At 51.3% G+C, this 14,914-nt stretch overlaps 1 protein-coding gene across 3 annotated transcripts in view; it reads right to left on the reverse strand.

Moving 5' to 3' along the window:
• Positions 1 to 7,746: 7,746 nt before the first annotated feature.
• ADAMTS17 (ADAM metallopeptidase with thrombospondin type 1 motif 17) overlaps positions 7,747 to 14,914 on the reverse strand; it is a 368,411-nt gene continuing 361,243 nt past the window's right edge. For 2 of the 3 annotated variants that reach the window (XM_063653072.1, XM_063653073.1), the window contains 2 exons: positions 12,381 to 12,558; positions 7,747 to 10,892 (listed from right to left, as the gene is read on the reverse strand). In XM_063653072.1, the coding sequence (XP_063509142.1) occupies positions 10,732 to 10,892; positions 12,381 to 12,558 (339 nt within the window). In that variant the 3' untranslated portion in view covers positions 7,747 to 10,731. Of the gene's footprint in view, positions 10,893 to 12,380; positions 12,559 to 14,914 lie in introns of those variants that run through there. The other variant, XM_063653074.1, reaches the window with a different exon arrangement.

Raw genomic sequence — 14,914 nt, forward strand, 5'->3', positions numbered from 1 at the left:
AGTCACTTGAAAGATACAGGGAAATAGAAATTCCAAGGCAAAGAAATTTAAGTGGCTGTTGCCAGTGTTAGTGATGCATTGGAGAAAGACAATAAAAATGCTACAGATGATTTAAGGTGAAGTGTGAAACGAGGCCCTTATGTCTTAAGAGGGCAGAAAGAGTTGAGGCTCAGGCCAGGCTTCAATGGTAATGACTACAGAAGCTTCAGAGAAGGTTGAATTCTCAACCCCAGGAAGTTGGCTATGTGCAGGTCAGAATCCTGATTACGAAGGAGTGGGACTGTGGGATTGGAAGGGGGATACCTCAGTAAATGCCCTAAAAACTGTGAAACCCCACATTCTCTAGACGCTTTCCAGCCTGCGGAAGTGGCCTTCTCTTCCCTGTTAAAGCTATCTCTCACTGCTCCCTTGCTTAAAGACGATACCGAGGCCTGTGCCTTGTAAGATAACACAAATGCTGTGTTAGAATCAGGATCTCCCCCACCTCCCCTCCTGGCCACCAGACAGATTCCTAAGTCACAATATAACTCAGGTGGAGGGGGAAAGGAACTAGATCCCGAAGGAGCTGCAGGCCCTAGCAAGAACGGACATGCAGATGTCAGGAGAGTGTACCAGACCGGATCTGAGGTGCTGGATAAGGAACAGTGGACACGAAGGTAAAAGGGGGAATTCTACCTCTTGCAGCGGGAGTTCTCTGCATGGATTTAACTCCCTCCTGAGGACCCTGGGAGACAGATGGCTCACAGAATCTTGGGGACAGTGATGGTCTCGCAAAGTGCAATAGAAGTGTTATGGTAGGGGCCGGGCATGGTGGCTCACACCTGTAATCCCAGCACTTTGGGAGGCTGAGGTAGGTGGATCACCTGAGGTCAGGAGTTCAAGACCAGCCTGGCCAACATGGTGAAACCCCATCTCTACTAAAAATACAAAAATTAACCAGGCGTGGTGGTGGGTGCCTGTAATCCCAGCTTCTCAGGAGGCTGAGGCAGGAGAATCGCTTGAACCCGGGAAATGGAGGTTACAGTGAGCCGAGATTGCACCACTGCACTCCAGCCTGGGTGACAGAGTGAGACTCAGTCTCAAAAAAAGAAGGAAAGAAGTGTTATGGTAGGTAGAGACAGAGGGTTCAGAAGAGTCAGGCTGGGCCTACTAGGGAGGATATCTTTTGTAAGGCTGGAACCCCTTCCCAGCCCCTATCCGATGTTCCATAGGAGGGTCTGAGGGAAACTCCTCCATTTCCCAAAGCAGTGAGGAGGTCCTGCTGAAAGGGCAGCAGCATCGTGGAGAAGTTCCAGCAGAATGGTCCCCTGTAGGTCATGGCTGACAGCACGGGATGCTGTGCAGAACTGGGCTCCCTGACAGCAATGAGGCTAATAGGATCACAAAATAAAGCCACATGGTAAGCCCTTCACAGTCAGATAAAGGGTGGGTGTAAGATCATGATGAGCAGCAAGGTCAGAGAAGCAGCAGGGGGGCCTGACCTACAGATAGGGGTTGGAAATAGTTAATAGAGCCCTACTAGGGCAAGACAGATGCAGCCAACTTCCCACCTATAACTCAATTCATTGTACATTTATAGTATTACTCAGTTTACACATTGAATAAAAAAGGGTGATCACAAGAGCGACCATCCTGTCAAACATGGTATCTTGCTCAGGTTCCAGTCTGAGCCGGTTTTCATGCCCAGAATCCATTGACTGAAGGAGAGGCTGGGTCCCAGGGAGAAGGGTATAAATTAATTGCCCCCAGTCTTTCCCCAAAGGAACCTACAACCATTTACTTGTTGGAGAGAAATATACACAGACATTTAGAGGACTGTTGCATACAGGATCCAAGTTGACACTGATACCCCGGACACTGAGTGTCATTGTGGTCCCCGTTTCAGAGTGATGGGGAATGGAGTTCACATAATAAATGGGGCCTGGTCCAGGTTTGGTTCACAGTGAGTCTGGTGGGTCCATGAAGCCTCCCAGTGATGGTTTTCCCCTCCCTAAATGTGTACTGGTAATGGCTGGACTAGGTCCTTGGCCTGTAGGGTAAAGAACTACTGTAATGGGGAGGGCCAAGTGTGGAAGTCTGTGAAACTGCCTCCCTCTCCCCAGGTGTATACAGCACCCTTGACATAACTAACTCCATCTTAGAAAAGGACTGCATTATATATTTCTTTTTTCTTTTCTTGAGATGGAGTCTTGCTCTGTCCCAGGCTGGAGTGCAGTGGTGCGATCTCGGCTCACTGCAACCTCCGCCTCCAGGGTTCAAGCTATTCTCCTGCCTCAGCTTCCTAAGTAGCTGGGATTACGGGCACGTGCCACCACGCCCGGCTAATTTTTTTGTATCTTTAGTAGAGATGGGGTTTCACTATGTTGACCAGGTTGGTCTCGAACTCCTGACCTCGTGATCCACCCACCTCAGCCTCCCTCCATTATATATTTCATAGGGCACTTTGCCAACAAGGTTGAGATGTTTTGCTTAGGAAACAAATAAAAAAATTAAGACTGCATCCAACCAGATAAGGTCACAAATAAGCATACTCTATTTAATATTAACAGTTCTCACCAGAGGACTCTGTGACCATAAAAGAACAGCCCTTCAGCAGCTTCAACTGGCCATCTTAACTGACACCTCCTTGCAGTCACTTATGATAAGAACTTGGCATCTGCCTCCAAAGGATCTGCCATATCGAAGGCTCTTCCTTGCAAGACCAATGGACCGGCCAACCCAGCCCAGGACTCCTTTTGTCTTACTTCCCCTGGCCTGGTTGGTTAATTCTTTCAATCTTTTTCTCTTGATGTTAAATGTTACTTTCTTTACTGTGGAATGTTTAATCTGTAACATTTATATAGTGGCTATGTATATTATTATTATCATTATTATTATTATTATTATTATTTTTGAGACTGAGTCTAGCTTTGTCACCCAGGCTGGAGTGCAGTGGCGCGATCTCGGCTCACTGCAACCTTCACCTCCCAGGTTCAAGCGATTCTCCTGCCTCGACCTCCCGAGTAGCTGGGACTACAGGCACCTGCCATCATGCCTGGCTAAGTTTTGTATTTTTAGTAGAGATGGGGTTTCACCATGTTGGCCAGGTTGGTCTTGAATTCCTGACCTCAGGTGATCCACCTGCCTTGGCCTCCCAAAGTGCTGGGATTTATAGGCGTGAGTGACTATGTATACTATTATGCATGGTTTGTAATATTGACTGACCTGTGGAGGGGCTTGAGCCTGCTGCCCATGGCTCTGACTACCAACTGAACGCGTGGACCATGTAGAAAGATACAAATGTTTCTGGACCTGGTTATCTCTAATCTTGCAACACTCATGACACCAGGCAAGACAGTAAATCAATAGCAATGTTGCAACCCAGTGAGAATAGCATATTTGAATGTCATTCTTAAAGACCTCAAGGATACTGCTGTGGTTGTCCCCATCATATTCCCATGCAATTCCTCAGTCTGGCCTCTACAAAATTCAGAGTGGATCCTCTCTGACCACAGTGGACTACTGCCATTTTATCCAAGAATGAGCCCCACACAAACTGCTGGGCCAGGTGTGATATCTTCGCTAGAGCAAATTCACATGATTCAGATGCGAGGAAGATGGCCAGTGACTGCGGAAGGCATTCATTTCCGTCCATATCAGAAACGAAGAGTGGGGCCAAGGAAGTGTGACAGACGCAAGTTTCCACTTGTCTTCCCCGGGGCTGATGTTAATTCTCTCTCTGTTATGATACTACCTGAGAGGGCCTGGATTGTAAAGACTCTCCCAAGAACTTGGACTGATCCACTGTGTCTGTGACATCATGTTAATCACACCAGATGAACACGACGTGGCAAGTAGACTAGAGGCCGTGGTAGGGCACATGGACTCTAGGCTGGGGGAGAAAAGCCCTATGAAAATTCGAGGGCCTTTTTTTTTTTTTTTTTTTTTGAGGTGCAGTCTTGCTCTGTCACCCAGGCTGGAGTGCAGTGGCGCGATCTCGGCTCACTGCAACCTCCGCATCCCAGATTCAAGCAATTCCCCTGCCTCAGCCTCCCAAGTAGCTGGGACTACAGGCGCACGCCACCACACCCAGCTAATTTTTGTATTTTTAGTAGAGATGGGGTTTCACCATGTTGGCCGGGATGGTCTTGATCTCTTGATCTCCTGGCCCGCCTTGGCCTCCCAATGTGCTGAGATTACAGGCATGAGCCACTGTGCCCAGCCCAAGGGCTCATTTTATCAGTGAAGTTTGTAGGAGTCCAGTAGCTGGGGGCGTGTCAGGACATGCTCTCCAAAAGGAAGGACACTTTCTTGAATCATGTCTCCCCTATCATTGAGAACGAATCACAATATGCCAAAAGCCTCTTTGGCTCCTGGAGGCAGTCCAAGGAGAATCGCTCCCTGGCAGTAGGACTGAGCCTAATGGAATTGGCACCATGTGCCAGACTGGACGTCAGCTGCTGGACAGTGCCTGTCATTTGCCTTCCCTGTCCCTCCTTTTAAAATAGGGAGTGTCTGCAGTGGTTGTCTTAGGCCATTGCCACCATCTTCTCTTGAGCCTCTGGGTGGAGGGGAGAGGATGTCTCTCTTTAGTTCATGGAATTTTAGAACCAGTGCTCAAGGGCCCGTGCCTGGGGAACCACGCTGGAGGAGCCACATCAGCACCTGATTCAGGGGATGCAGTCCCGAGCCTGATGCTGAAAGGAGATGAGACTTTAGGGCTGGGGTGGGGGAGGGGTGAGTGTATTTTGCATGTGTGAATATGAAGGTTAATTTTATATATCAACTTGCCTGGGTTAAGGGATGCCCAGATGGCTGGTAAAACATGATTTCTGGAAGTGTCTGTGAGGCTGTTTCTGGAAGACATGAGTGTCTGAATCCATAGACCGAGTAAAGAAGATCCACCTCCACCAAGGTGGGTGGGCACTATCCAATCTGCTGAGGGCCCGAATAGAAGAGGAAGGCTGAGGAAGGGTGAATCTGCACTCTGCTGGAGCTGGACCATCCATCTTCTCCTGCCCCGAGAACTCCAGGTTGTCCGGCCTATGGACTGAGACTGAATTGCAGTGGCAGCTTTCCTGAGTCTCCCACCGGCAGAGAACAGATGGCAGGACTTCTTGGTCTCCAATCATCATGTGAGCCAATTCCTATAATAAATCTCCTCTTATCTATTCTCTTGGTTCCATTTCCCTGGAGAACCCCGACTAATACAGGGGATGTGTGTGAATCTTCTAAAAATGGCCATAACAATATTTCCCATTCCACCTGCTCTTCCAGAACCCTGACACCACCCCCAGCAAGAGGTGGACTCTTTGTCCCCTCCCCTTAAACTCGGGTGAGCCTTTGTGCCTGCCTTGCTCTTAGGGTATGGTGGGAGTGATGCCGTGGAACTTTTGAGTTGTCACAAGAGGTTGTGCAGCTCACTCTTGGGATGTTTGCCACCAAAATCCCACCATCCCTTGGAGAGGCCCCTTGCAGGTGTCCCGGCTGATGGTTCTAGCTGAAGTTCTGACTGACAGCTGTCATCAGCGGCCACAGGTGCAAGACTATAGCCCTTCTGACCCTTCCAGTCTCTACTTGACCTTTGAGCCACCCCAGCAGAGGTAAGCTGCCCTCACTAAACCCCCTGTTCAAACTGCAGATTTAGGACAACTATGAAGCGCCATCTTAGTCCCAAACTTCCTGGGGGATTGGGTATATGCACATGGAGAGTCACGCGTGAGTAGAGCTGGGCTGGCGTGGCTGTCAGGGCCCAAAATATTCACTTGGAAGATAACAGAATGTATGTGGTGTGAAAAGTCTTGGGTCCAGGTAATATGACCTAGGGAGAAAGTACATAGAAAAGGGTGAGGGCTGAGCTTGGGGCACTCCATCACTAGCCGGATGGCGGGGAGAGGGGAGGAAAGGCAGTAGTGTGTGGTGCTGCAGAGGGGCTGTGTCAAAGGGGGGGGAGGGCTGCTGGGAGCTCGGGAACAGGACACTAGGATGTCCATGCAACCTGTTGCCATGAAGTCATTGGTGACCTGTCAAGAAGAGTGTTACTGCAGTGCAGAGCAGAGGGCAAAAGCCAGGGGAGTTCATGACCGGAGGTGAGGCGGTGTGTGGAGCCCTGCTGGGGCAGGGGGGTGTCAGGTGATGGTGGGAGGGCTGGCTTTCCAGGAAGACCGGGCACTGCTTCCTTGTCAGGCAGAGAAGGTGGACACACATGCAGGCAGGTTTGTACCTGGAAGCAGAAATGCAAGGGCTTTTGCTGAGACCTTTTACAGAGAAGGCGCTGCAGTAAAAGCTTCCAACCCCAGCCCTTCTAATCTGTGTCCAGAAGGTCAGTCAACAAACCCACAGAGGACATCCTGACCTTTCCCTCTTCAGAGCTCTGTTCCTCTGGCTCATTCCCAGCTGTGCGCGTCTCCGGGCTTCTCTGCCCCATGGGGCTGTGGGCTCCTGAGTAGGACTTCTGTTGCTTTGCATTCTCTGTGGTTCTAGGAAGTGCTTGGTCCCCGACAGATGCCTACTCGACACTTGCTGATGGAGAGCTTGTCAATTTCATCTAACAAACCGGAATCACTGGGGCCATCCAGGAATCAAAGCAGCTCATGAAGAAATTCCATGCGAACAGGGCTGTTAAAAGCTAACCTGCCAGAAAGGGTAGAACGGAGGAAGGACAAGAGGATTCTAACACGTCCTGGAGGCAGGTGGGCGATGGTTCTTGAGAACTTACACAAACCACAGGTTTTCCAGTGACTAGGGGGCTGTGGGCAGTGTGTTGTCTGTCAAATTATTTTTTTAGTGAGATTTCTGGGTGCTACACCAGTTTTTTTTTTTCTTAGATAGGGTCTTGCTCTGTTGTCCAGGCTGGAGTACAGTGGCACAGTCACAGCTCACTGCAGCTTCCAACTCTTGGGCTCGAGTGATCTTCTTGCCTCAGCCTCCTGGGAGGGACTACAGGAGTATGCCACCACACCCAGCTAACTTTAGTAGACAGGGGTCTCACTATTTTGACCAGGCTGGTCAACTCTTGGCCTCAAGCCTCCCATGTCAACTTCCCAAAGTTCTGGGATTACAGGTGTGAGCTGCTGCTCCTGGCCTGCTTTAGTCTTAATAGAGGGCTCTAAGGTTGTGAGTGTGGAGGTTTCTCCTGACTCCAGGAGATGGACTCCCCAACCCTGTAAGCTGTGACATGTGTGTTCCATGTCAGGCCCAGATGGGATCCAAATGGCTGTGGTGGTTCCCACTGTGGTGGTGTGGAACCCCTGTCCTGTCTGCAGTGCTGGCGGCTGTGCAGGGCCGGGACTTGCCGTCACATCTGCTGGCAGAGGGAAGCTGGGAGGGCTGTTGGCAGGGTTGTGGGGATGGGGGTAGCGGCTGGAGAGTTCAGCATGGGTCTCCAGCCAGCATGGCCAGGGCCTGCACTCTGCAGCATAGGTCCTGGAGCAGGGGCCGCTCTGCCAGTGAGGTGGCTGCTCTACATCAGATGCACAGGCTCACAGCACAACTGTCAGACCCTCATGTCCCCACCCAGGGTTTTGCAACCACAAAGGGATGAGGCCAGGACTGAAAGATTTGTTGGCACTCGCTCGGGGAGATGCATTTCCCAGTGAACTGCATTTCCTGGTGAACTCTGACACCAACATCAGCTGTGGCCAGCAGGCTCCCTGCAGCCAAGTCCCTGGCAATCCAGGTGGCTACCACAGTGGGGAAGGACACAGCCTCCCCGTCAGCCCTCGAGGACTGGCTTTTGTCTTTTACTTCACAGACAGCTTAAAACCGTTATGGAAAAACATTTTATTACACATATTCAACTTGCTTCCAATGAAATGATTAATAATTTTTCATGTATAATGGCGTCCAATGTTTGCCTTTTTTTTTTTTCCTTTCAAAACCAGCACCAAAAAGTAAAACAAAAATAGCATGGGTACAGTATGTAATGCAAGTTAACTAATGGAAAATATATACATTTGACTCTGAAATGAAAAAAGAACACTGGTATTGCCATAGAGGCTCTTTTCCTGCATTCAGTTGACCATTGCTTGATATGATCAGAGAGGGTTTCATTTTGCACCAATAAAAATAGCACCATAGGATCGTGAGACTCTAGTTAGTAACACGTGTGCAAGCACAAAGGTACAGTACTTGAGGGACAGTACAGGGTATTGTTTACAGAAACATCACTGCTGTGATCAGAGTCTAGTGGAACAAGAAGTACAGGGTATTGTTTACAGAAACATCACTGCTGTGATCAGAGTCTAGTGGAACAAGAATTTTTATGATGGTTTCACTGAAATCACTGCTCATGCCATAAACAGAAGGCAGGCTGGTGGATTTCAAGATAAGCTAAAAGGCTGGGGGTGGTAGCTCACTCCTGTAATCCCAGCACTTTGGAAGGCTGAGGCGGGCGGATCACGAGGTCAGGAGATCGAGACCATCCTGGCTAACACGGTGAAACCCCGTCTCTACTAAAAATACAAAAATTAGCCGGGCGCGGTGGCGGCGCCTGTAATTCCAGCTACTCGGGAGGCTGAGGCAGGAGAATGGCGTGAACCCGGGAGGCGGAGCTTGCAGTGAGCCCGAGATCGTGCCACTGCACTCCAGCCTGGGGGACAGAGTGAGACTCTGTCTCAAAAAACAACAAAAGATGAGCTAAAAGAGCTCTGAAGATACAGACTTTAGGGGAACTAATGGGGGTGTCTGGCAATAACCCAATCCATCCTTTTCATTCTGAGGGTGTGGGGCCCTTGCCAGGGTGACTGCGGGCATATCTGGAGGCCCCAGGGCCCAGGCAGGAGACCAAGCTAAGGCTTCCTTAGTGAGCTCACCCGGCTCTGCTCCTTGGCTGCAAAAGTCTAAATGTCTTTCGGTGAATTAACAGTTCATTTGGGGATGAAGAAAATTGAACCTCAGCTCCCCCAAAATTTTGAGGGCTTTGTGAAAATGGGAATTCACGGGAGTCTGCTGGTGGCCAGGCCTGAGGGGGAGGACAGTGGTCTGCACGGGCCCCGGGGCGAGGGTGGGCCGCTCCATCCTGACACTCTCAGTTCTTTCTACAGAGCACCCACGGAAGTTTCTCAACACTTCTCGTTGAATCAAGTGGAAATGAGTAAATTCCCTGACATCCCGACCGCTTCTCTGCCTCTGGGGTAGTAAAAAAACACAAACAAACAAACACAGCTCGTAAGACAGGGTGGAGAAGGCAGAGAGGCTTCTTTCTGATCTAAGCTAACTCTACAGTTGTGACATCTAACAAAACAAAACACAGAAACACAGCACCAATAAATCAAGAAGCACTGGGAGATGATCCCATGGAAGTCCAAGTGAGACCTTCTCTCTGAAATCAGGGAGGAGGTGTTGCTTATGGTAAAGTCCTAGAAGATAAGCACCCATGAACTGCCCACCAAGTTGGTGAGCAAAACAGGCCCCCTGGCATCTAGGGTCCCTGTCCCCAGCCTGCCCGGCCTGCTTGCACATAGGGGTCTACCATCCTCTGTGCTCTCAAAGAGGCCCCTCTGCTGCCAGGCGTGAGGGGGCTGCAGGAGGGAAGGACCTTCATCATCCTTGCCCCACCAAGAAGATGGGTCAGTGATGACAGGCGAGATGATAACGGGTATCACAAAGTCTGGGGCTACAGGAAGGCTCGGCGGGTGTGCAGCAGTGCCAGCCAGATGGTGTTCCTCCCCTGGTCCCGGCACATCAGGCTGCTCCGTGCCAGGATAGAGCAGTCAGGCCTTGCACTACAGATCCTAGGCCTGGGCTTGTGTTCTCAGAGGTCCCAAATGTCATCTTACCTTCAGATACATGGCCACGGTCGGTAGAAAGCCACGGGGATGTGGTACAGCATCTCCAAGGTACAAAGCTTTAGGAAGTGCGGGCCAGATTGGATGCTCCCAGAAGGCGGGGCAGGTGCCCATCCGCCCCAGTGAAGCTGGCCCAAGCTTACCTTTGCCTTAGGAAGCAACCCCATCGCCGCAATTACCGTTTCTTATTTCACAGCACCTTGAAGAGAGGCCCTTCTGTTTCCCTACATGGTGGACAGCAGAGCTTTGAAAATTAGATGCTTCCCCAAACCCAGACTCTCTTGGAACATTCTTCCCAGGTGGGTGGTATGAACTGCGTGGCACTGGTGTCCTCGTTGGCATATATAGATTTACACTCTCAGGGACGAGACTTCCAAGGCAACACCTAGGATTTAGAGACTATGTTGTCAGAGACGGGCACGGAGGCATCATCCTTGTTCTCATGTGGTCAAGAAGGAAGACGAAGAGAAACGTGGGCTAAGCAGCCCGGCCCTCTCCATGGGCAGAGGCTCACCAACACCTGCCCCTCCCTCCAGGGTGTCGCCGGCTTTCAGAATAAAGCCTTTTCTAACATGTGTCGTTTTGGGGATGTTTTCTCCATGATATACCAAGCACTGGAAATTCAAATGTCAAAAGCGAGCCAAGACAGGAACACTAAATGATGTCTCTCTTTTGACGGTTGGCTGCCAGAGGTGCTTCCCTTCGAGGTACCTGGAATCCTGGAAATTAAAGTTACTTTGTGACTCGTGCCTACTTTTTCCTCACTGTAGAAAGCCATCCAGTGGCTGTTAACAATATATTAAGTACAGAAGCACTAATGGCAAACGCCAAGTCCACGCTTATGTTCGATGCAGTTGGATTCTTGCAGCAGCCTTGTGGGGGCGTGGCCACAAGGCTGGTACGCTTGGGGGTAGGTGGGTTTCAGACCTGAGTCTGAGCTTTGAGCGACCCCCGGGACTGCACGTCACGAGCTCGGCGGTGGCTGGCGCATCTTGTTTGCATAGAAGTCCCTGCAGGTCTGGCAGCAGCGCTGGTACCACCGCATGTCCTGGCAGAGGTTCTTTTCTCGGATGACCCGGCAATACACCGTCCACTGGTCTCGTGTGCATTTGTAGGTCAGAGCAGCTAAAGGGACAGGAGAGAGAGAGAACACCCAGAGTCAGGGATGGCCTAGGCATGTGCTGATGCACGCACAGGGAGGGCTTGTGGTCTGACCATCTGGGCTCCCTCACCCTTGTGCACACGTCAACCCTTTGCACTGATTAGGCCATGCCTCCTGCCAGGGCACTGGGGGGGTGCCACTTTGTCACAGGGATGCACCTGTGCATCCAAATCCAACCACATGACAGAGCGTGGTGGTCTGGCTGCCTCTTCAGGGAAGAGGGCACAGCCCACCTTGCTTCCGAGCTAAGTGGCACTTAGTGGTGTTTTGTGGCCGAGGGTACCATTACTGTAGGCATTTATAAAACAGGACGACATGGAATAGTGGACATCAAAGGACCCCAAAAAGCATGAGGTCCAAGTACATACAAGTGACTCAAATATCCTTCAGGGTCTTGATCGTACAGAGAGAAGGCCCTGCTCGACGGAGGTCTCGAAGTTACCAAGCAGGCTGGTGCTTGAAAACCCACAACTCCACTTCTGCCAGCCCAAAGGCCTCCCCTGGAACAAAGATGCTAGAAATCCCCTTCATTTTGGTGAATTTCCAGCCTCAGGTAGGAAAATATTTCTCAGGGACTTCTATTTAGCAAAGCAGAAATTCTGTTAAATCATCATATCATTGTTTTGTTTTTGTTGAGATGATGTCTTACTCTGTTGCCCAGGCTGGAGTGCAGTGGCATGATCTTGGCTCACTACAACCTCTGCCTCCCGGGTTCAAGCGATTCTCCTGCCTCAGCCGCCTGAGTAGTGGGGACTACAGGCATGTGCCACCACACCCGGCTTAGCAATTTTTGTATTTTTGGTAGAGATGGGGTTTCACCATGCTGGTCAGGCTGGTCTCGAAGTCCTGACCTCAGGTGATCCACCCATCTCGGCTTCCCAAAGTGCTGGGATTTACAGGCATGAGCCACCGCACCCAGCCAGATCTTTAAGTGCTCTTCTCCTCCCCGTATCACCACTGACCTGGGGCATGAACTGGTAAGAGGCCAGGTTCCGAGCCCAGGGCCAAACCACTCACACAGTCTGCACCCCCTCCACCATGCCTGTCTGCTGCTCAAGCATCAGCCTGGGGTGTGCCCCATGTGTGCATCCTCATGGCATCATGAACGATGCCTCTGGAGCTTTCATTTCTAGAAAGAAGCACTTCCCTTCACATTCCTCATGCACAGGAAACCTACAATGTCTGTGGAACGTTCTCCTGTGTTGGGCAAAGGGGTGAGGGAGACGCTCAGGGGCCTGTGTTTGAGACCGCAGTAAGCAAACACCACTTCCACAAGGAATGGAATTCCATCTCTGAAACCTCTTCTACAGACCTGACAAATGTCAGCCTTATGTGACAAGTGAGGCCCAAGAAGGGGGCTTTCTGGCTGAAAGAACCTCACCGTCGGGGAGGACTTACTGGGCAGGAGACACAGCAGCCCCCTGGGAACCGGGGCCAGTGAAGACACTCACCAAGGCGGGGGGAGGTGATGGTGTTGGCGTTGATCCTGTCGTTGCAGACCTGCTGGTAGCACTGTCTGTAGGGGGCAGGCTTCGAGAGGGCGGGGCACTCGCTGCCATGGCGCCCTGTGACCTTGTGCATGCACTGCACCACCCGGGACTGCAGGCCCTTCCCGCAGGTCGACGAGCACTGCGGAGACAGGACAGCCTGAGTGGGGGCTACAGAGGTCAGGGGACTGGGACGATGGCCTCACAATGTGGCTGCCCCTGGGCTGGGCCCTGTGTGTCATGCCCAGGCCCTTGCCATCATTCAGGGCAAAAACAGCAGCTGCCTGATGGAAGACTGTTTCAAGATGTTATGGAATGCATGTTTGTGTGTCTGCAAAATGCAGATGTTGGAGCCGTGGAGATGGGGGGCTTTGGGAGGTGAGTAGGGTTAGATGTCATAAGGGTGGAGCCTCCATGCTGGGAATAGTGTGAGAAGGGAAAGAGACCCGAGCTCGCTCACTCTCCACCATGAGAGGATACGGTGGTCTGTAAATCAGGAGGAGGGTCTTCACCAGACACTGGATTAGCACCTTCATTTTGACCCTCCACTTCCAGAACTGTAAGGAATAAATGTTGAAGCCACCCAGGCTTTGGTACTTGGTGACAGCAGCCAGGGGAGACTAAGATGTTAAGACAACAGCTGAAATATTAACTCATGCTAGCTGCATTCCACTGCTCGCCTCTGCTTCAGGCTCTGACGTTTTTGAGATGGTGAGCAGCATGGCTTGGTGGCCCCCAGGAAGGACTGGGCCTGATGACCACAGAGGTCTCCCCAGCACTGTCTGCTGCATGAGGCTCTGGGGCCTTTGCCCAGTCTTGGGCATGGAGAAGAGCCCAGTAATGACTGGGGTTGAATTTCCCACAAGCCTGGAGGATTGGGGCTTAGAATTCAGTAAAAGAAAAAGTGCAACCTTTCTTGCATACCAGAGTCACGCACTAACATGTGGCTGACAGTGATTTAGACGCACATCCCTGGCTGCTGGCATCTCCAGCCCCAGCATGAGGAGGTGGCGTGTTTGCTAAAACCAGGTCAACATAGTTGAGCAGAGGCCCTCAAATTCCCAAGGAGTGGACCTGGTAAGACTTTGTGGTTCTGTTCTCCGTCCCTCCTCATTTTTTTTTTTTTTTTTTTTTGAGATGGAGTCATGCTTTGTCACCCAGGCTGGAGTGCAGTGGCGCAATCTTGGCTCACTGAAACCTCCACCTCCCTGGTTCAAGTGATTCCCCTGCCTCAGCCTTCCAAGTAGCTGGGGTTATAGGCACCCACCACCACACCCTGCTAATTTTTTTGTATTTTTAGTAGAGACAGGGCTTCATCATATTGGCCAGACTGGTCTCGAACTCCTGACCTCAGGCAATCTGCCCACCTCGGCCTCCCAAAGTGCTGGGATTACAGGAGTGAGCCACCATGCCTGGCCTCTCTTCACACTCCTTAAAGCATTTCCCAGGCAGGAACTGGCCAGGTATCTGAGTCCTCTACTCAGATCCTGCTCTTGAGCTTTTTGGCCCTTGCTTTCTCCCAGGAGCCTTGGAACGGTCTCTTCTCCCTTACATTGGCCTCTTCCCAGGAAGACAGCCAGGTCCATGAGTATACTTTCTCTGTCTGGTGTCCACCAGAGCCCACACAACCCCTGATTTACAGGGTTCTGAGAGCAGTCAGCAAAACCAGGTACAGCAGCCCAGCTGGAGTTAGTAATGGCACCTGGGGTGGAGAGAGGGGAGCAGGGCCTGGAGGGTTTGGGTGCAGCCTTGTTCTCTGAATGCCACACGTGGTGAGGGAGGCAGGTGCCCTGCAGATCCTGTGCTTCCCGTGTCCTCACTCTTGGTCCTGACCTTGGCCTTACCGGAGAAAGGACCTTCCTGGGGGTCATGTGGAGTCTCCAGACACAGGCTGCATGGGAGGTGGTGGTGTCCCATCTGTGCCTGGGAGGGCTATCTGCTCCCAGGGGAGCTTCTGCAAGCCAGGTGGATTCCTCAGCTTCCTTGCCTGACAAGCAGGTTCATGTTTTGTGTGTCTTTTTTCACTTTAGAATGATAAACATTCAGAGGGAATGTTGCTCTAAAGGGGCACCGGTTTTTTTCAGCTCGCAAAGGAGGTGTGAAAACCACAAGCAGCTCCCTTGTGGGCCTCCAGCACGTTCAAAGTGGAACCCGGGCTCTGACCTGAGAGGCCAGGCTGACCCTAGGGCCTCCACTTCATGCCTTGTTCCTTTTCTTAGATAAATCCTTCGGAGGCTGCTCATGGCCTTTCAAATTCATGCATTACACATGCAGATTTCAGGGCACCATCCCAGACCTCAGGAGTCGGCATCAGGCACATGGAAGTTTGAGGAGTGCTGAGGTTGAGGGATGAAGTCACACAAGGAAGTTCCCGCATTGAACACAAGACAGGTGCTACAGCAACGCGATTCCCGCCCTGCTGGTGTTGGGGGCACCTTGGAGGAAGCTGGCTGCACACTGGGATCTACCGCATGGAGCTACCTGGTGAGCTTTGAAAA

The sequence above is a fragment of the Pongo pygmaeus genome, chromosome 16 (genome assembly GCF_028885625.2).
Source record: "Pongo pygmaeus isolate AG05252 chromosome 16, NHGRI_mPonPyg2-v2.0_pri, whole genome shotgun sequence".
NCBI lineage: Eukaryota > Metazoa > Chordata > Mammalia > Primates > Hominidae > Pongo > Pongo pygmaeus.